Raw genomic sequence first — 21847 nt, forward strand, 5'->3', positions numbered from 1 at the left:
CCATAGCTACTTTATGCTCCCAGCTTCACCTTTGAATAGTATACCCTGATGGGTTTCTGACATACATGGAAAAAAGTGCCAAACAGCTCCTGGAATTCAAAACAAGTCCTACGTAGAGGTGCCTTTCTTACCTGGAAGGGCAGATCTTGGTCAGAACTCCATCTCAGCTTGTCTGCCAAGTGATGGCCAGGCAAATGTGAGTTGCCCAGCAACCCTGGCAATCCCCAATTGTAATGGGACTTTATTGGAGAGATGGTGATAGCCAGGAAATAGGCACACATTTAGGCAAGTAGCCAGTGGGAACATTCTACCCAATTTAGAAACCTCACTCCTGAAAACAGTTGTTCTCAACCTGGGCAACTTTATGGTGTGTGGACTTCAACTCCCAGGTTGTTTGGGAATACTGAGAGTTGAGGTTTATGCATCTTAAAGCTGCCCAACTTAGGAGACTGCCTTACAGGCTGAAATGTTCAGTCTGAATTTCTAGGCATGTCCTGTTGGCTCTTCTGGAGATGAGGCTGGAGAAAAGGTGGTTTTTAACTAAGGGGCAGAAATGAGTGACCTGGGTAACCACAGAGCTTCTGATCTCACGGCTTTCAGAGCTCCAGCAGGACCTGGACTCAAGCCTGTCTCAAAGCTGCACAGAGCTTAGGCCTTCAAGCCCTGGGAACAAGGATCACTTTCATTTGTAGAAGTGTATCATCTAGTAGAGAAGAGTTACACTACCACAGACAATTTGGAACAGCTTTCTATTGGTATTTGGATCTCTTCTTGCTAGACTATTATAGATCTATGAACACTTGGGTCTGGCATCGCTGTCATGACCTAAAAGGAGACACAAGGGGTTAGTTATGATCAGGAGGTGTTTCCATCCTCCCTAGTGATTCCTGCTGCTTTAATCCGACTCAGATGACTGGTAAATCAGATGGAGTAGTTGAGAAATGATTTGCAAGCTCTGCGTGCTACCTGTGGCACGCGTGCCATAGGTTTGCCACCACGGCTCTATATTCTTGGTGATTCCAGTCCTCTTGGAAATGCATTTTGCAGCGATCATTAAAATGGAAATGCAGGCTTGCACCTGTGTGCCTCACAATTTTCCCTTCCTCAAAGGAGGATGAAAAGAGGTCAGCTGTTCTTCAAGACTCCTTGCCTGCTTCTGGCAGAATATTGGTGTATGGTTCCCAGAGAGGCAGGGCTAGCACCAGAGCACCACCAGAGCACCTTCAGCATTTCTGTGTGGTTAGGATAGCCCACCGGAGAGGCCCAGGCTGGAGTGGATCGAACAGCACAGAGGCAGTCAGCAGCCTGAGACACAGCTGGCTTAAATAGCAATAGCACTTAGACTTATATACAGTCAGGTCCAGAAATATTGGTACATCGACACAATTCTAACATCTTTGGCTCTATACACCACCACAATGGATTTGGAATGAAACAAACACAATGTGCTTTAAGTGCAGACTGTCAGCTTTAACTTGAGGGTATTTACATCCAACTCAGGTGAACGGTGTAGGAATTACAACAGTTGGCATATGTGCCTCCCACTTGGTAAGGGACCAATAGTAATGGGACAATTGGCTTCTCAGCTGTTCCATGGCCAGGTGTGTGATATTCCGTGATTACCCCAATTACAATGTGCAGATAAAAGGCCCAGAGTTCATTTCAAGTGTGCTATTTGCATTTGGAATCTGTTGCTGTCAACTCTCAAGATGAGATCGAAAGAGCTGTCACTATCAGTGAAGCAAGCCATCATTAGGCTGAAGAAACAAAGCAAACCCATCAGAGAGATAGCAAGAACATTAGGCATAGCCAAAACAACTGTTTAGAACATTCTCAAAAAGAAGGAACGCACCAGTGAGCTCAGCAACACCAAAAGACCCGGGAGACCACGGAAAACAACTTTGGTGGATGACCGAAGAATTCTTTCCCTGGTGAAGAAAACACCCTTCACAACAGTTGGCCAGATCAAGAACACTCTCCAGGAGGTAGGTGTATGTGTGTTAAAGTCAACAATCAAGAGAAGACTTCACCAGAGTGAATACAGAGGGTTCACCACAAGATGCAAACCATTGGTGAGCCTCAAAAACAGGAAGGCCAGATTAGAGTTTGCCAAACGACATCTAAAAAGCCTTCACAGTTCTGGAACAACATGCTATGGACAGATGAGACCAAGATCAACTTGTACCAGAGTGATGGGAAGAGAAGAGTATGGAGAAGGAAAGGAACTTAAATTAAATAAATAAATAAATAAATAAATGATCCTAAGCATACCACCTCATCAGTGAAGCATGGTGGTGGTAGTGTCATGGCGTGGGCATGTATGGCTGCCAATGGAACTGGTTCTCTTGTATTTATTGATGATGTGACTGCTGACAAAAGCAGCAGGATGAAGTCTGACGTGTTTCGGGCAATATTATCTGCTCACATTCAGCCAAATGCTACAGAACTCATTGGACAGTGCTTCACAGTTCAGATGGACAATGACCCAAAGCATACTACAAAAACAACCAAAGAGTTTATGAAGGGACAGAAGTGGAATGTTATGCAATGGCCAAGTCAATCACCTGACCTGAATCCCATTGAGCATGCATTTCACTTGCTGAAGACAAAACTGAAGGGAAAATGCCCCAAGAAGAAGCAGGAACTGAAGATAGTTGCAGTAGAGGCCTGGCAGAGCATCACCAGGGATGAAACCCAGCGTCTGGTGATGTCTATGCGTTCCAGACTTCAGGTTGTGATTGTCTGCAAAGGATTTGCAACCAAGTATTAAAAAGGGAAAGTTTGATTTATGATTATTATTCTGTCCCATTACTATTGGTCCCTTACCAAGTGGGAGGCACATATGCCAACTGTTGTAATTCCTACACCATTCACCTGAGTTGGATGTAAATACCCTCAAGTTAAAGCTGACAGTCTGCAGTTAAAGCACATTGTATTTGTTTCATTCCAAATCCATTGTGGTGGTGTATAGAGCCAAAGATGTTAGAATTGTATCGATGTCCCAATATTTCTGGACCTGACTGTACTTCTTCATTGTGCTTTACAGCCCTCTCTATGTGGTTTACAGAGTCGGGATACTGCCCTCAGCAAGTTTTTTAGTGTGCTGTCTAGATTTGCCATGGCTTTCCTCCCCAGGAGCAAGCGTCTTTTAATTTCTTGGCTACAGTCCCCATCTGCAGTGATCTTGGAGCCCAGGAAAATAAAATCTGTCACTATCTCCATTTCTTCCCCATCTATTTGCCAGAAATTGAGAGGGCCGGATGCCATGATCTTGGTTTTCTTAATGTTAATGTTAATGCTCATGTCATGACAAATCCTGATCAATTCTTACTTATTTTTTCAGTCATCAAATTTATATTTAAAATATTCTTATTTTTAAAAAAATAGGCCTGTTTTTTCATCCTGGCCTTTCTGTTCCGTTAGCATTGCAGATGTCCAGGCAGCATCTGCACAAATGTTAGTGCACTTTGTCTGGGATACTATCTGGATGGCACCTCAGGGCTGGAGGCTTCCTAGCAACTGCCCGCAGAAGAGACATTATTTGCAGCAGAATTAAGCCTCCCGAGAGTTGAAAAGATCAGCTGTGGCCATGAGGTTTGGGCGTTTCTCCTCTTTCTCCCCTCCTAGAGCAATTATGGCTCAATGCCCTCCTCTAATCTGATCAGAAACTTTTGGAGTCAGCTAGAGAGCGTCCATCTGAGACGTATCCACCACAATCAGCTAGTTACCGTAATCAGGATGGCATGGGATGTTTTCTCAAAGGCTTTGCAGTGGTTTACTAAGAAAGCTACTTGATCAAATGAGGTAAAGTTACTTTGGCAAGTTGTTTGATTCCTGATTATTTCCACTTCAGAACCTTCCCAGGCTGAGTTCCCAAATTTTTCTTGTCCCCTTTTTAAAAATAGCAGCCATTTCCTTCAACCATCAGGGTCTTCAGGTTCTCCAGAAATTCCCCAAAGATATATATGAAATATGGCCATTCATCACCAAGGGCCTGGCTGAATTTTTGGCATCCTGGAGAGAGAAAGAACCCCTCCCTTGATTGATGTCCAGCTCTCTTTCCCTGTCCAGCACATGTCTATAATGTGCCCCATACCCCAACCAGGAACATTCTCTGGAAGACAAAATCTTTGCCAAAGGCACAGCTTACCTCCCCAGCCCCCTCCACCCACCCCCAGGCACTCCCAAGAGTTGCTGCTTCTCCCGGGGATTCATATGGGTAGGGAATCCATGGGGATAGCAGTGTCTGGCTCTTTCGTGTCCTTTTTCTAAAAGACCGAGAAACCAACAGCCAAAAAGAACCCCCACCAGGAAGGCAGTGTGGCAACTGTGTGTAAGGAAAGGTTGGTCTCTCCACCAAGACTTGGTACAATTTTCCCCCACCCAACCTCTCCATTGGGCAAGGCTTGAGAGCTATTTCTGCATGGAGCCTGTTGTGGCTAGCACCTGGTTGTGACTCCAGGGCTCTTCTCACCTTGGGGAAGGGAAGAAGACCCAAAGCAGCTTCACTGGGTTGCTCCAGGGCCTCTAAGGAGAAGCTGATGGGCCAATAAGGAACAAGGAGGAACAGCTTCTTCTGCCTTTATTTTACAATTTCTCACGAAATATATTTACATCACATGGATGTTTGCCTCCATGCAGGACATAGGCATATTGCATAAGTGGAAACTTTTATGAAAATAAAAATAGAAAGCACTTAACTGAGATTTCAGCTAAGAATCTAAAATAAAATCTCTTAACAGCCAGAGTGAGAAATGTTAACAGCAAAATTGGTTTTTGATGGAAACCATTCATCAGTAGGCTCCAGCTAATTAACCCTGTATAATCCAACACCATTCACAGAACACAACCCTGGGAAACTAGTACACTATACTGAAGTTCATTGACCGGGAATCTTCCTCAGACTACCAGCATCCTTTTGAGAGACGTTCTCCTCATTCCAGGGGTCCCACCCTGGGTGCCCTACCCAGAGAATCATCATGTCACTCGGGACCCATCGAGACCCAAAAAGCACTGAACCCAGAGACAGAATTACTCCTTAATAAAAGTATGGAATTACCTTGATAGCTTTGGAGAACAAATGTATCTCAAGATATTAAAGATCGCTAACAAGTGTGACCAGACTTCTTGAGAACTTGCTCTGCCATCTCTTCCTCACAGTGCTAAGTATGAAAAACTGGGAAAGAAAGGTCAGCATAAAACATTTCCACTTTTTTAAAAGTTTGTATGCAAAAATCATTTCTTTAAATCAGCAACTATAAAATTACAAACACTTTCTTGAAGTAACTGCACCTGTAGATGGTAGAAAAAGGATTTCAAAAGCAAGACTTACATGGACTTTGCATAAAATGGGAGGGAAATAAGGCAAAGTGTCCAAAGTGATGCTAGAGAAATGGGTCTGCAGTAACATGAGGTTGCATGGACTGTAGAACAGGTCACAGGAAGTGACCACGAGGAAGTGGCTGTCATGAGACAAAATCAGTATATCTCAAAAGATGCCATTCATAATTTTGCTCTTTGCTGCAGTTTTGGCACTTCATTGGAACAGTTCTGCTTTTTCCTCAAGAATCTGAACATGTAGAAAAGATTAACAGCTCTTGGGCGCACCCTGCAAATACAGTAATTTATGTTCTGGCATACACAGAAACAGAGTCAAACATTCCCACAGACCTGCACATACATGCATGAGTCAGACATCACAAGACAGATCAAGGATCTTGGGGCTGGAAGTTTGCATTTCCTTGCTGGAATTTCAGGCTGTTTCTTCAGTGGACCGTGTTTCCAACTTGAGCCGGACAAACTCCTTGGCAACTTCGTCGCTGGTCCTCTGAGAAAGGATCTGCAGGATTGTCAGTCCAGCCTCATCAATGCAGATGCTTCTTAGCAGAGGGCGCCACACAGGGCTGCAGCCGCTGCTCTCCAGGAGGGTCCGCAGCTGGACCACGGCCACCCCAATGAGCCGGTCTTCCCTTGCAAAGCAGTAATCCTTCACGGAGAGGTGCAGCTCGTAAGCACTGGGCCGCTCTTCGCTGCTCAGGAGACTAGGAAGAGGGGAGAGAGGGGTATTCAGAAAGAAAACCCCCAGCCCCTCAGGGAGGTTCATCCGCACAGAAAGCCACTTACAACTGGAATGTCTCGTTATATTTTGGGGACCAGGTGTTGCTTTTGCTCTTGGTGCCGTGCTTCCTCCGCTTGTTGCTCAGACTGGGCCCCAGAATGCAGACCTCCACGAAGGGGCGGAAGGTGGTGCTGGTCGGCCAGATAAGGTCCTCGATGGCTACAACTGCACATAGCAATAGAGACCACAAGCGGACATGGTTCGTCACATGGCAGGCTTATGGACCCACTTGCTCAACCTCTCCGCCTCACCTTCACATAAGGAGCGGCGGAGAGGATGAGCTGCCAGAGGCTGAAATGATGCTGACCCTTAACTAATTTCTTTATTCAGACAACACGACTGACCAAGCAGTTCGTCTTGAGACACTGATTCTTCCGTGCTGGAAGCAAATGACCACAGGTCACTTAGTCATGTAGCAGCCATTTTTAAAGGCCTCCCAGCCACACACACACACACCCCTGGCTTTGCACGATCAGAAAACAAAACTGAGCTTGAGCAAAGGAAAAAGGAAGTCCCACCCTAACCCTAACCCATCCCTCTTGGACCCTTTCCAACTGCCTGGAGGAGCTGACTTCTTCACAGAGGTGGGCTGGATTTGGGACAAGGAGGCATTGCAAACCACACCTTTGACAGTGACTTTATGCTCGCCAGTTGCAGGGTGCGTTGCCAGATCCACCTGGAGATTAATCTTCCCCACCGTGTTGTCTGTTGTTTGACCTGCATCAGAAAGAAGATTGTGACCTGCAGACAGTGCCCAGAAGTATGGCTTAGTGGTGACAAACCTTTTAGAGACCGAGTGCCCAAACTGCAACCCAAAACCCACTTATTTATCACTGGGTGCCAGGTGGGTGTGGCCCACTGGGTGGGTGTGGCTGTGGTGGTCATGGAAGATTGGGTGGGTGTGGCCAAGGTGGGTGTGATCACCTCAATGTTGCTCATGGGGAGGGACACCTGTGGGTGGGGGGATGGGGGGAGCTCCAGGAGGTCTCTGACAGGTGGGGCGAGGCAGGGTGGGGGTGCCATTGCCATGGGGCAAGGCAAGGGCTCGGGCAGCTACTGCCTGACACCATCGGCTCCCGCACACAGAAGCCAGCGAGCGCATGGGGGCCAACGGTGTCCGTCACTAGCCACAGCCTGCCAGCCCCTCGACAGGCACACACTGGGGCTCCGCAGCCCGTCGCCAGCCGTTCAAAGAAGCCACCTCCGAGATGGATGGTCGGCCAACAGTGGAGGAGGTGATGCAGTGAGTCGTGCCTGGGAAAAGGAGAGCATGCAAGGCCAGGAGGGACGGGATGGGGAGAGGGAAACCAGCCGTGCCGGGATTCATTCAGCCATGTGGGATCTCAGCGAATTAGCAGGCGGCTGGTTGAAGAAGGACAGTTACCACCTCCGGGGCATGGCGCGGGTGCCCACAGAGAGGGCTCTGAGTGCCGCCTCTGGCACCGTGCCATAGGTTCACCACCACTGGCTTATGCTACAACCAAAATGTTGTCATTGTGGGAAGTAAGTTCCACAGAGGCTCCTGAAAAAGTAAGAGCTCGGAGCAGAGACAAATGCACTGGGATGGAAAGGCCTTAGGAAGAGACGAGTAACGTGGAAGATGTTCTTCATCAATGTTCTTGTGTCCCTGTAGCAGAAAAGTGGTGCATGCAGATAAAAAGTGCCCTCAGGAGAAATGCAGCTTGGAAGCAAGCTCCGATGAGTGTCCCTCTGCAAAGGCAGCTGCTGCTGTTTCCACCATCTTTCCCTCCATCAACAGGAGCCTAAGCAGCACCCATCCACTCCCTGCAACTACCAGGCTGTGCCCAATGATACTCTGCAGGAAGCCACACCAGCAGTTCAGAAAGGTCAAACTGAGGGAGCAAGTGGTCTGGCTGGAAGAGGCCTATGGTGAAGGCAACAGCTCAGTGTGTGGCTGAGCCCAGGCCTGGCCTTCCCAGCTTCCCAGCGGGGATAGTTTGGCTCCTTGGCATAAGCATATTTTAAAAGGAAGATAGTGGAGTGGTCCCTACAATCCAACCACACCAGATGGGAAAGAAAACTCCATTCAGGGAGACCGGTTTTTCAGGCCAATCAAGGCCCAAAGCAGCCCTCCACGCCTGCTCAACACGTTGGTTGCTACTGATAACTTAGAGGCACAGCCTTTTGACAAAATTAGTTAAGGCAGCCACTCTTTCCCAGCCAGAGTAGGGTTCAGAATTGGATGTGAATTGCAGGGCAGGCTGAGGAGAGAGGCCTCTGCCACAAGCACCGTATTTCCTGTTCAAGACTGAGGTGCTGATTTAACTCACCCTCCAGGCTGCAGTGGTGGCATCCATTTCAGCAAAGCCGACGGACTTCCTGGCACAGTTTCACAACTGTGGAACTGTGGTGGCCCCACTGAAATGCCACAGGGAGCTGGGCCTCAGAACTGAAGGGCTTGTCCTTTGGGCAGCGTCAGGCCTCCCTTCCCCAAGCCTGCTTCAGAGGAAGAACTCAAGGGCAGCAGGGCTCCAGGGGTCGCTGGGACAGAGGGATCTTTAGAAGTCCACCTACCCTGGGCAGCCCTTCTCTCTAGGAAGGCAGATTAACTGGACACCTCTGCAACCTGGCAGGCAAGAGGGCAGAGTGCCTTAAAGGACCTGTCTTAATTACAGGTAGTCCTTGACTTGCAACCATTCATTTAATGACCGTTCAAAGTTACAATGGCACTGAAAAAAGTGCCTTATGACTATTTTTCACACTTACAACCATTGCAGTACTCCCATGGTCACATGATCAAAATTTCAGCACTTGACAACTGGCATGTATTTATGACAGTTGCACTGTCCCAGGGTTGTGTGATCCCCTTTTGTAACTTTCCCAACTGGCTTCCGACAAGCAAAGTCAATGGGGAAAGACAGGTTCACTTAACAATTGCATGAGTCAATTAACAACTGCAGTGATTTACTTAACAACTGTAACAAAAGAGGTCATAAAATGGGGCACAACTCGGCTTGTATAGCAATGGAAATTTTGGGCACCATTTTGTGGTTGTAATGAAGGACTACCGGTATTCTCCCACATCGGAATAACAACTTAATGTGAGTGGAAAACAGGGACTCCCATTGCGGCTCTAGTGGGGGCAAATGGGTCCTGGGGAAAATGCATTCACAAATAGAACCACAACCAAGCCCCCACAACAGTGAGAGCTTTGCATCTAACCTGCTAACATTGCAGTAATCTGTTTAACCAACTAGGGAAAGCATAAGCAGTTTGGCCATAGAGCAATAGAAAACTTTACCACAGCATCCCTGATCCCTCCTGTTGGACTGGGAGAGACAGATCAGACTGCTTATGCAGTCACCAACTCACTCACTTTGAGAAATCTGGCTGTTGATGAATTTCTTGACCAGAACATCTGTGGTCTGTGTGTACAAATTCAGGGCATACTTGAGAGACTGCAAGTTTGGACTTTTCTCCAGGAAGCTCTTTTTCAGCCCGTTGCCTCCAGCATGAAAATATTGCTAAAAAAAGGCAAAGAGATGAGAATTCATCCACCTGCTCTCTGGCCCTCCAAGATGATTTGAGCAGCTCAGGTGCCAGAGGCATAAGCACTAGGCTTAGGAAGCCAGTTGCCCACATAGGAAGGTTACTTTGGAAGATGACAGATGCCCACAGCCAGAAGCACCTGGCTGACATGATATGTCTGACTCAGCCAGGTACTGTCTGGGAAAAACACCTTCACAGATGCTCTGGTCAAACTGAGAGATGTGAAAAAGATGGAAAAGCCCATTTTTGTAAGATTCTATCTGAGGGAGGCTCAACTCTCCATTAAAACTCTTATCCTCTTTGTACGAAACAGCTGACCAGGGAATTATGGTTCAGCCACAAGCAAACCCCGGCTGTTTAGCATTAAACACAACTTCCTGCAACCCTAGAAGTGGCTGGATTTAGCATTTTACTCCACATACTAGCCCAATTTCCCCCCCCCCCCCCGATCTAGGGCACAGCGCCTGCAAACAGGGTCCATCTGTGCTTGACTGAGCCCTGTCAAAAATGGACCCATCAAGGCCACAGAACACATTTGACGGCACCCTCAAGTGCGCAATGAAAAGCATAAATGCAGAAGGCCATGACCAGGAAAAGCTGTCATGCAAACCAGAGTGGTTATGCAAGCTGGCTTGTAGCCCTCTGAAATTTGCTATCAGTTTGTTGTGTTTCTCTGCTAAAGAAAAGAACACGCACTGAATTTTTCCCTATCCATCTCACTGCTATCCCTACTACATCTTCAAACTTCTGTGGCAATTCTATGTTCTTCCACTTAATGAATTTCATAATGCAAAATGAAGAGTTAGAACAGCTTTTAAAATGAGTCTTGGGAAAAACTGGGTAACATGAAAGAGATTCTCCCCCAATGAAGACCTCATCTCTTTCCCTCTTAATCACAGTATGAGGAAAGAAAATTATTTATCCTGCCAGGCTTCTCAGTTGTCCTGATACTCTTGCCTCCAGCTGGGGCTGATGTATATTTAAATTGGCCAAGTTTAGTCTTCTCTTGCTACTAAACAAGAAATCTAATTAATGTATGGAATTTTTAAATGGTTAACTATTTTTGCCTTTTCAAATCCAAGTCAACCCATTTTCCAGGTCCAAGGGAGGGCAGCCTGCTGGGCTGGTGCTTGAGAGTGTCAGAGACTGGAGGCTACGACAGATGGAGAGACAGACTCGTTTCCTCCCCTCCTCACTGCTGTTCCTGTCCCTTACCCCAACTCACTGGGCATACCCTGCTGCCACTCTACCTTAATGGTGGCCAGAACTGCTTCCATTATTGCACACTGCCTCAGGGTCAGACTTTTTGCTTCTTCTCGGATGACGTGGTCCTGGAAAAACAACAGCAATTGAGGAACTGCAGGTGAGACATCTTCCTGCACCGACCATACCCTCCACCTCATGCCTGCAACAAGCCTTCTTGCCATGGGAATGCTCCAACAAGGTGGCCACTTCCCTCTTTCAGCAAAGGCTTCTCTGGAGAAAACATCATCCTCACTGCAGAGTCTGGAGTCTCTAAGAGAAACCTCCCCAGGCTAAGATGGAGGAGAAGTTGCGCAAGGGCCATCAGTCTCCAGGTTTAAGTGCTATGCCTGAATTACAGTTATTGGAGAACAGGGCCAAAGAATGCCATTGTCTCCCGCTGCGTCTTGAGGTTCCCAGAGGCCTCTGGCCAGACTGGCTCTTGCCCCTCTCTGAAAGGCAATGGCAAGCACAGGTGTCTTCTCCCCTCTCTTCCGCCCAGGCCGGCCTACCTTCAGCTTCGACAGCTGGCTGAAATCTTTGGCTGCACTGAGAATCATTGGAGGACCCTGAGGAGAAGCCAAAGAGGGGAAGGTGAGGCACAATTCCCAAGCCATCCTCACCTCCAGGCATGGGGCTCTCAGGACCCTCAGGCTCTGTGTCCGAGGAAAGGATGCCTGCTGAAACACAAAGAAGGCACCTCAAGGCCGCCAGCTGAGTGCTCCAGAAGGGTGTCAGCTATTCCTTCTTGCAAAAGGAGATTCATCTTTGGAACACTTGCCCTTCAAATGAGTGAGGGGCTAAATACCTGAACACCTCCCTTGTCAGGGTGGATAAGCCAATTTTTTACAGCTGAATGCAGGAGGAGCTGCCCATGGGTTGGGGTGGCTTGGAGACTCACAGTTTGGTCTGCCAGGGGTGGGAGCACAATCTGCCTTTCTATTTTGCTCAAGACCAACTTCCAGAGCTCTTTCAAAAGCCGCTTCAGAACAGTCTTCTCACAGATTTTTGCTGAGGTACTTAAGCTACAAAGAAACAAACCATTTCTGGTCTTCTGACGCAATGCCTATTTTACCCACATCAGCCAGCGGCATCTGCCAGCAGGTGAGCCCCGGATGCAGCACCCTCGATGCCTTCTTGGGGAAAGCCCAGGTGCTTCCCCAGCCCCCTCCCCAAGGACTGTGCAGGACGGAGACTCGGGTCCAACCCTCTGCCCTAGGAGGGAGGGCCACTGTTCCCAGCAAGAGAGCCTGGGTCTCCCTCTGCCCCAGGAGCAGGGCAGGGGAGCAGGAGCAGCCAGGAGGAGCTGTCCCTGAAACCAAACCAGAGGGTTGGGGGGAGGGAGGTCTCATCCAGAAGGCATGAGCATGAGGAGGGTGCTGGGCAGAGGCTTCCTGCTTAGCATTGGTGCCCACCCTTCCCCCCCATTCACCATCTGTCAAACATGCCAGTTCACTGTGCTTACGTTTTGTCGAGGAAATCCATCAAGGGTCGCAGCACAATCTCAGCCTGCACGGTGCTGTGGCTGCCGGATGCTACGTCTCCTCCTCGCATCCGATTTAACTCCAGGCTCATTTGGGTCACACACTCCTCAATGAGAAGCTGGAAACTAGGAGAGGAGAGGGGACGGGAGGGGATCCAGATGCCCCCTGCTGCTGCCGACCACCATCTCTGTCATGCTGGGGTCCCTGCTGCTGCCCTCCTCCCCTTCCACAGCTCTGGCTTCACCAAGTGAGCCATATGATCTCATCGGGGTCAGCCAGAGATGGGGGAGGAGGGAAGCTGCCTTGGCTCTGGGCTTCCCAGGGCCACTTGGACTGAAAGCCCTTTACGGAAACAGAAACACCTTCTTTTCCACCCCTTCCTACTACTGCTACTGACACCTCCAGGTCCCTGTTTCATCCCCCCTTCTCTTCCCATGGATGCCAAAAACACAGTTGTGTATCTGGAGACCTATTATTGTTGATGGAATATATTAGTAATCTGACTGTTAGGAAAATCCCTTATCAGTCAAGTTACTAAAACTGGAGAGAGTAGCACATAAACGCATAACAAAGCCAGAACCACAGAAAGCTGCTTATAAATCATCTAAAATTTATCCAGACTGAAGCTAATCGTACAGCCATCACCAAACAGGAGCTATTGTCAAGCAGACTCCAAGCTCCATTTGTCTTAGAAAAGCCTTTTGTTCTAACCACCTGGAGGCATACGGGTTCTCCAACCGAGGGCCTGGGCTGCCCTTTCTCCTTTCTGCAGGACTTTCCTGGGCTCAAGGAACAGGTGATGTGGCTGTGGATCTAGAGGAGGAGGAGGGGCCCATGGAGAGGAGCATGTCCTTACCTGGCACTGTAAATCAGACTGAGCTCATCTAGGACGCTGCTGAGCTTGGTCTGCAGCTCTTTCAAGATCTCACTGGCCTTGGGGTCCAGCTGAAAAGAAGACAGGGGCAGGATTAGCCACTCTTTCTCCCCCCACTTTGGTCTATTCTCCAGCATAATCAGTAGGGAAAGAGATAAAATACCCATCCACTAGATGGCATTAATGGAAAACGAACGTGGAATCTAGCACATCTTGGGCTGAAAGAGGAATATCCCGATGCAACAGGTAGCAGCTTCTCAAGATACGAACAGGGGCTGCCTTCCCCTCTTCTCCCTTCTGAGGGGCCACTTGGAAGGTGAAGTGAACCCATCGGGAGGGCAGATCCAAGATCCGGAAGAGTTGCCTCTTAGTTGAGTCAGGGATCTCACACCCAAGGGCTCCACAGAGCCACATCTCCCCCCCTCCCCCCGGTTTGGAGGTAGTTGGATCTCAAGAGGGAGTTTCCACGCTGTTTTGCATTAATGGTGGACAGAAGCCAAGCACCCGGCAACAAAACATGTGCAAGGAGCCCTTGGAGGCCATGCTAGTTCTCAAGGAAGGACTGCAAAGAAGAAGCTGCTGGTGACAGCCCAGGAAGGGTGTGACTGTGCCGGCTTTGTCCCCAACAGAGCTTGGCAGTACCTGGTATGCCTCAGGCATGCTCGTTGCCACCTGCCTCCTACCCATCTCTCCGGCACAAGGCACACCGGAGGTAGCACTTCTCGGCAAGCACAGAGTGTCCTCAGGAAGGGGAGGGGACACCATGCAAACCTCCTGAAGCTGCCACGAAGATTGTGTGGGGTGTGGGAAGATGGAACCTCACCCTCTGCCTCACCAAATTCACTGATAAACAACAGTTGGGGGACGGGGATGCCAACAGCTTCCTGGAGAATTCCCAGTTTTGTCCTGGATGCTGGTGTTCCCTTCAGGTGTGTCCCTGTTTGTGTGCCAAGGAGCACTGGAGGATACTGCCTAGAGCTACGTGTGGTGAGGGGGGTGCACGAGGAACTGAATCCATCATACTGAAATGGTGGAGGCCTTTTAATCCTTTGTCAGCCCAGATGGGCAAACAAGTTCCTTGCAGCCCCACTAAACTCCAGAATGGATGTGGCCCAGCCAGCTCTCAGGCAACTCCACCCTCCCATCCGTGGGTGCAGGAGACCGGCTTCTTGCCCCGGGCTCTGTGCCCCAGGCTCTCCCGGGGAGCTCCTGCTGAGGGGCTGAGGGCCCCTCCTCCGTCTCTTAAGGCTGAGTGGAGAGAGAAGGGGGTTGCTGTGTTCTACAGTCCTTTAGTGAGGCTGGGGGAGTTTGGGGAACTGATCATCTCTCGCCTGGACACAGTAGAGGGGAGGTCAAATGTAGCCCCCTCCCGGAAATGTTGCAAACCACGCTGGGGGCCACTCCGTGTGCGTTTGTGTGGAAGGGAGAGCAAGGGAGCCTGTGCACATATACATCTGCTGCCGTTTCCCCCACCCTCATCGTGGGCCTTAATCTGCACCATCTGAAGTCGGCTTTTTCCTCCTGCCCGGTCAGTTCTAGAAGGAGTCAATCAATTGAAGTCTGAGAGCTTCAAATCTACCAGATCATTTTGAAAGCCAGCCGCCTCACCCTCTGCACCCAGTGACCCATTTTTTGCCCACAGAAAAATAAGCACACAGACTGGGCAGCCAGAAGGATCTTTGTGATGACTGCACATCTCTGCAGGCACCCCTTTCACACACAGACCCACGGACCTCACCCACGCAAGACTTCTGCACCCCAAACAAATGGCTGGAAACAGGACACATGACATCACAAACCTCGTAGGAAAAGTGTTTGCCTTCTTGCTTCTTCTCGATGGCAAATTAAAGGCAGTAGACAAAGACAGGATGACACATTACAGACAAACATGGGCACCCCACTCTCCCGCCCCAAGCTATGACTGGCAGGACTGGGAACAAATCAATTCCATGCAAGGTGCCCAGAGGAGGCTAACCTGGACAGGTGGCTGAACTTGCTTACTGGGTGGCTCTCCCCTGCTTGCCCATGACATGGCATAGCAGAAGAAGAATCAGGAAATGGGGTGCAAGGCTAGATTGGCATTGTCTCTTTCTCTCAGCTTTTGGCCTGGGATGGCAGGAAGCTCTTGTGGCATCGTTGCAGTAGGAAGGGGCCAATGATTCTAGATCTGTTCTTCTCTGCATTTGGGGGATTTGAAAAGGCAAAAATGGTGCCATTTTGCCCTCACTCCTCCAATGTGGGGAGGCACTCAATCTACCTAGTCCCCATTTCAAAAAAGCCAGATCTGACATCTTTCTAGAAGAAATAAATGGAAAGGAGCTGCCTGTGGCCTCCTATTGTTGAATCAAATAAGCTGATGGGCTCCCATCCTATTGGACGAAGAGAAGCCCCTGGCTTCATCACAGCAAATGCAGTTGCTCTACCCCATGGCTACAGATCCATGGCTGTGGAAGCCAAGAAGACCTAGGGCCAGGCCTACTCAACATCTGCCAGTCATTGGCCACTCCCAAGGCCCTTTCTATGGCAGATGCTGCCCTCCTTTCTCTTCTTAGTCGCCCAATGCTTGGGAAGAGTTTAGTGTTCAGTTGAAGGTGGCAGCTGACACTCACCTCTTTCCCACCCATGGCTTCAAACATCTTCTCGAGCTGTACTCGCAGTTGCTGAATGTTGTTCATCAAGATACAGGGCTGGAGACCACAAGGACGAAAGTTGTCTTAGCTGCTGGGAGAGAACTGACTGGGCAAGAGAGCACAAAGTGTGGTGAAAGGAGCAAAAAGGCTGGTTGAGTAGTCCTCAAAGACCACCACCTGACTGAATGAGGCACTGGAAAGAAGAGGTGCATGGTGGCAGGCATGCTGAGCAAAGGGCTCCCCTGTTCTTCTCACATTATTCGACCAACCTATTCCCAACAGCAAAGCCTTCCCTTTCCCATCCAAGTGATCAGCTTGGCTTCAGTGCCATTTCTCTCTCACTGGCAATTTCCACCACCAGGCACACAATTCTGGTTCTCTTCTTCCATGCCACTGAGCCTGCCTCTTGGACTGTGAGCTAAGCAGAGCTCTAAACATATCATTATGGCTATTTTTCTACACTGGATGGCAGGTATCCTGAAAGCCAGTTCCCCTTGCCCTTTTCCCTTCCTTCTAGGGGTGGGATTGAAGAGCAGAAGGTCCTCCCAAAGGAAATTCAAGAGGAAAGGCAGGGTGGAAGATGACCAAAGGAAAGTTCTCCATCACCATGGCAAAACCAGTATTGCACCTGGGAAGAAGGGATGTTCGCTACTTTTCTAGGGAATATTCTGTTCATGGCAACTACCTTGATGCCTTCTGTCCACTGTAGGAAAACAACTTTGTGTACTGAAAAACACCCCATCCTTTCTCTGGACCCACCACAGTTTGGAATGTCATGGATTCCTAAGAATCAGAAGACTGACCGATGGGGAAGATCATCTGGCTCTCCACCCACCAGACAGCTGTGTCTGCTGATGTACCAAGTGACAAATTGATATGTTGGAGAGAGAGCGAGAATTTGCAGGTCTTGGTCAAGTACCCAGTCCTAAAATTAGGTGACTGCCATGAAACATCAGGCCAAGACAATCCTCCTACCTTTTAGAAAGGAAGAATCAGGAATCAAGACTTTGTGAAACATGCCAATCACTAATTCTTGGACTGACATGTCAGTCCTTTGAAAATCCTGGGTTCTTGGGCCTCCTTCACATCAACTAGACCTTATTTTTCTGGCAACGCCCACCCCCCAACCCCTCCTACAATTGGCCTCAGATTAATCTCAGTTGGCTTCTCCAGACTCAAATTGTTTGGTCATGTTTCCACTAAGCTTTGGGAGGAGGTGTCTTCAACAGATTGGCTAGCTTTTATTTGGGGGAGAAAGGACTCCCATGCCAAGGAGTTGTAGACTCCTCATCAGCTGATCAGCAACCTCAAGATGCATGGTGCCTGGACAATATCTTTGGTTAGCCAATTGCCAAAGGCTCTGGAAAGGAAGGAAATGGCATTGCCATGGCATGGCAGGCTCTGATAATCATTGCCATAGCAAGGCTGGGTCTGGCTTAGGCTGGGTGTTGTGAAGGGTCCCTGGTTGCTCCCTTAGCCTGCAAAACTGCCTTTTAGGCTAACTGATCAGTAAAACAAAAGAGATCTCAAAATACCAAGGAAGTGATTTCAGAGCACAAACTGATAGGATCATTATGCAACAAAGGAGAGCAGAAGAATTTACCTCCTCTCCTTTCCCCTTGTGCTCTTCGATTCCCTATTGATCATACAACAGTTACAAAACACAGTATTAAATTTGAAAAAACAGCAATTAAACTTTGCTCACCACATTTTCCTTATCGCAGTAAGAACTGAAATCCTTTGTTATAATTGCAGCATATTGAGTAAGCACTTTGTGGATTATCTAGAACAAAAGAAACAAGTTACTGTGGAATAGCTACTATTCTAAAAGACGACACCATCTGGCCCATTCTGGAAGTCAGAGGGAACAAAGCTAAGCCTTGTCTTCGCCCTCAGACGAGCACTGAGATCCTTGCAGCCTTCTTTCATGCCAGGAGCTTTGAGACAGGCTTTCCTATAGAGATGGCAGTTATCTTAATGCAGACATGTCAAACACAAGGCCCAGGGGCTGGATCCGGCCCGCAAAGTGGTTTCATGCGTCCCGCGAAGCCATCCTGGAAAGAGTGAGGGAACAGCCCCCACTGCCATGGCCCTGGCCCAGAGACCCTCCTTCTGCCAGAGACCCTCAGATCTGTCCCACTCCTGCCCAGGCCCCCATAGGCACCCTTGATGCGAACGAGGTAGAGCTGGCCACGCCCACCCAGTAGGCCATATGCACTCTAGCCACACCCACCCAGTAGGCCACGCCCACCCTGGCCATACCCACCTGGCCCCCTGAGGGCAACCTCAATGCTGATGCGGCCCTCAATGAAATTGAGTTTGACACCCCTGTCTTAATGTATCCTAAAGAGCAGTTGCTGAAAAATTATTTATAAAGATAAGATCTCCAAAAGTATATCTCTTCTGGCTAAAACTGCTGACGCCCAGGGAAGTCATTTACTAAAACTGAATAGGGGTGGGGGAGAGCTGGTGGAAAAAAGGTGCACCACAACAGCCCTGTCCTAGAAAGACAAGGGAGGGCTTCAATCCAATAAATGGAAACAGGCCACTCATGGCAGCTTCTCTGAAAAGCTGGCCTGGCATCTCTCTGGTCGTCAGGTGAAGATGCTTCTGTTCATTCTTCTCATCTTGACCTCTCCTTTTAAAATTCGTATGTTTGCATTTGTTTTTTCTTCTGAGCGGTAATGTTACATTTCATGTTGATTTATCTTTGTTACATTTAAACTCTTATTGCTTTTATTTCATTTGGTTCTCTAAGCTGCCCAGACAAACCTAGTATGGGGCTGGTGGCTTCAGAAAGAAAGGAGACATAAAAAATGGCATACGGCTTAATAAGAACCCTAAAATGCCTCCCAGTTCAGAGGCCACCTCCTCACGTGAATTGGGCAGAGGAGTGGGGTGCAGAGCAGGAAAGTTGGTTTCAGGAGGACTCTGGATTCCTGATCTGTTTCCTCTCGTATTCTAGGTTATCTTATTTCTCTTCCAACAGAACAACCTGGTTTCAATGGAAACCACATTAAAACCCCACGGCTTTCTGTGCCTGGACGGATTCAGAGAGATTACCTTGCTGCTGAATCTCAATGGGAGTTCAGTCAAGCTGGTATCTTTGACTTCTTCTCTTGAAGTCCCCGAGCATTCCTTATGTAACCTATGGGTTCCTAGTTTTCTAGACAGATCACAACTAGCTTAGAGAACATCCTTTTTGCCTTGAGATTTATTTTGATATGCCACAGAGAAAGATGAAGTACCCTTTGATGGGACAAAAAGCAAAAAAGTCTCAAGGCAGGACATCCATTTTATTCTGTGGTGATCTGCCCTCACATGCAGCTCAGGCTCCACTACAAAGGCAACAATGCAACACAAGAGCACCCACCTTTGCAAATTTTCTCATAAGATGAGAAAGTGCTGCAGGATTAGGACATTCCAGCTTCTTTATGATCTCAAAGCTCTGGTTGAGCTGTGTGAAGACATCCACCACTGAGCAAGAGAAGAGTGCATGGTCTGAGGTGGGCTGGAACTGCAGGGACAAGAAGAAACAACACATGCTGTGAGAAGCCTGGCGTGAGGAGCTACCTTTTCTCCTGCTTGAGTGGGGGACTGGACTAGAAGACCTCCAAGGTCCCTTCCAGCTTCTATTCTATTCTATTCTATTCTATTCTATTCTATTCTATTCTATTCTATTCTATTCTATTCTATTCTATTCTGTGCTGTTGCTTCAGGACAGTAGTCTTGCAGGACTGGATTTGAAGAAAGAGGGCCCTAGAAGTAATCCCAAAGTCTATCACTTAGAGAGGCTACAATGCAGTGCCACCCAATGGATCCTCCTGCTTGGGGACGTATAATGATACAAGAGCAGCTCCCTTCCCTTGGTTGGGATGGGGCCACAGCTCCTGATCGTTCTAGCTCTCTGCTCCCTTTTTATGTGAAAAGGGCTGGCAACATCTAGCAGGGGTTAGGGTGATGGAGGTTTTGGCCTTCACTTCTTGCTGCTGCTCACCCCATCTTTCTTGTCCCTTCCCAATGCGCCGTGGAGGAATTCCATGGAGACATCCTCATTTTCGTCTAGCCACTGCATGACAAATGGCTCAAACCACCTAGGAGTGGACACACACATGTGGGTGGGTTTTCCAGGTACTCTTTTCTCTTAAAATCAGATTCCATTAAATTCACATTAGGAGTGTACACTCAGAGTAAAATGGATTGGTGTAAATCCATTGCTGGTGTAAATGGATGTGTCTTCTCTTAAACATAAAATCTTGCCCCTGTCCACCATGATGGCACATAGATAAGAGAACTTCTTTTGCAAATGGGAGCAGAAATCAGGTTAGTTTAGTAGCTATTTCAATTGTTATGTAAATGGTCACAGAAAGAAACTGCACCTTACATTTTGGGGGGAAATGGTCTGAAAAAGGAAATGCCACGCACAAGTGAAGGCTGGGAACCTGCCTTCTGCCTCCTGCAACAGTGAGGGCTGGATTGATCACCTGGTCTGCTGCCCTCTTCCCTTGTAGAATCTCTCCAAAGTACCTTCTGTTCATTGCAATGATGGAAAAATAAGCCATCATTTCTCCCTGGCATTTTTGTGGGAAATGAGGAGTCAAGAAAAGGGTTGGCCTTCTTTGAGTTCTAAATGCCGCCCAGCTTTAAGAGGCTCCAGTTTCAAGACTAAGCTGGACAAAGATTGAAAATAGTCTGCATTCAATTTGCAAATGAAAGCTTGGTCCAGCCGTCCCTTTCCCCATGCAACCCCCATCCCCACCTCACTTACAGAGAGTATTCAGGCACCGTGTCTCTGAATGAAGGAAGCTCTTGCACATATTCATTATAAAACCATTTCACTTTGAAGTGTAAATTCATATAGTCTGTGCTCTTGCATAGCCTATGCTTTTCATGCTCTGTAATGGACACAAGACAATACAAAGATTGAATAAAGCTGCAGCCATAAATAAGATTGTGGTCTTCTGGCACACATTTTGGCTCCAGAAAAATAAATCATACTGGACTTTCACAACTGACAGCTGCTTAATTTAATAGCCTGAGTAAGCCAGCCACTGCCCAAGACAACAGAACGTTCTGCGACATTCCTCTTCCCCAGCTGTAATCCACCGGCTCGGCAAGAGCTGCACATGATGAATAGAGAGAGCTAGCCAAGGATTCTACATTTTGCTTTCAGAAGTGCTCAATCCATCCTCCTTTTGAGTAGATTGTGATCAAACTGCCCTTCATCTCTTTGGTGACCAAAGTTCTTGTCAAGTATGGCAAAAAACCTGAATCCAAGTTTTATGAGGTTTTCAGAAGCTGCAAGTTGTAGTCAACCTCTCTTCTCCTAACCAGACCTATTGCCAGGCATGGAAGATACATTTCCTTAGGTGGGCATTTTGCTTCATCTGAAACCTAATACTGACCACATTGTCTGGTTCCCTATCATCCCCTTCCACTTCCTGTTACAACAATAGTTTTTGGAGGGAAAGCCAAGCATCTTCAAAGACTCTTCCCAGAAAGGGAAGTGATTGGGGCTGAGTGGAATCGTCCCTCTTCCTGCCCCAAAAGCACACCCTGAAGTTGCAACCTCTGCTCCCCTTACCTTCCAGAGCAAATTTCATATCCTGAGCAAAGAGGACCCACATGACCTCTGCGCTGACTTTGCCCATGTTCAGCTCCTGAGGGAACCTGCAAGAAACGAAGCAGGGTGCAATCAGCTCTTCCAGCAGTAGAGCAACCCTTTCTGGCTCCTTGATGCTTCCCAGCTTGAAAGTCTGGGATCTTAAGTCAACTTGGGCAGAGAGGAGAAACCGGGGATGTTTTGCTGGGCCAAAGGAGGGGAGCCCAAAAAGTGACTCCAAGGCCCCTTTGGCAACCATGAAGAAAGGACCTGACCTAACCTGACAATAAAGGAGCACTACTGTATTCTGAGGGTCTCCCAATACACTGGAGTGAGTTGCAGAAAAGCCTTGGCTTGCAATATGAAGTCGGAGGCAAGTGGGAAGGG

General features: G+C 48.3%; 1 protein-coding gene across 1 annotated transcript in view; it reads right to left on the minus strand.

Moving 5' to 3' along the window:
* Window positions 1-4596: 4596 nt before the first annotated feature.
* UNC13C (unc-13 homolog C) overlaps window positions 4597-21847 on the minus strand; it is a gene marked incomplete at its 5' end in the record, with an annotated part of 50662 nt that continues 33411 nt past the window's right edge. The window contains 16 exons of the mRNA XM_083371759.1: window positions 4597-6041; window positions 6124-6283; window positions 6743-6835; window positions 9456-9603; window positions 10879-10959; window positions 11383-11439; window positions 11772-11895; window positions 12336-12479; window positions 13211-13299; window positions 15028-15057; window positions 15838-15915; window positions 17564-17641; window positions 19232-19375; window positions 19856-19952; window positions 20627-20753; window positions 21443-21528. Of these exons, the coding sequence (XP_083227885.1) occupies window positions 5753-6041; window positions 6124-6283; window positions 6743-6835; window positions 9456-9603; window positions 10879-10959; window positions 11383-11439; window positions 11772-11895; window positions 12336-12479; window positions 13211-13299; window positions 15028-15057; window positions 15838-15915; window positions 17564-17641; window positions 19232-19375; window positions 19856-19952; window positions 20627-20753; window positions 21443-21528 (1825 nt within the window). The 3' untranslated portion in view covers window positions 4597-5752. The remainder of the gene's footprint in view (window positions 6042-6123; window positions 6284-6742; window positions 6836-9455; window positions 9604-10878; window positions 10960-11382; window positions 11440-11771; window positions 11896-12335; window positions 12480-13210; window positions 13300-15027; window positions 15058-15837; window positions 15916-17563; window positions 17642-19231; window positions 19376-19855; window positions 19953-20626; window positions 20754-21442; window positions 21529-21847) is intronic.

This window comes from Vipera ursinii (assembly GCF_947247035.1).
Source record: "Vipera ursinii genome assembly, chromosome: 11".
In the NCBI taxonomy this organism is placed as follows: domain Eukaryota; kingdom Metazoa; phylum Chordata; class Lepidosauria; order Squamata; family Viperidae; genus Vipera; species Vipera ursinii.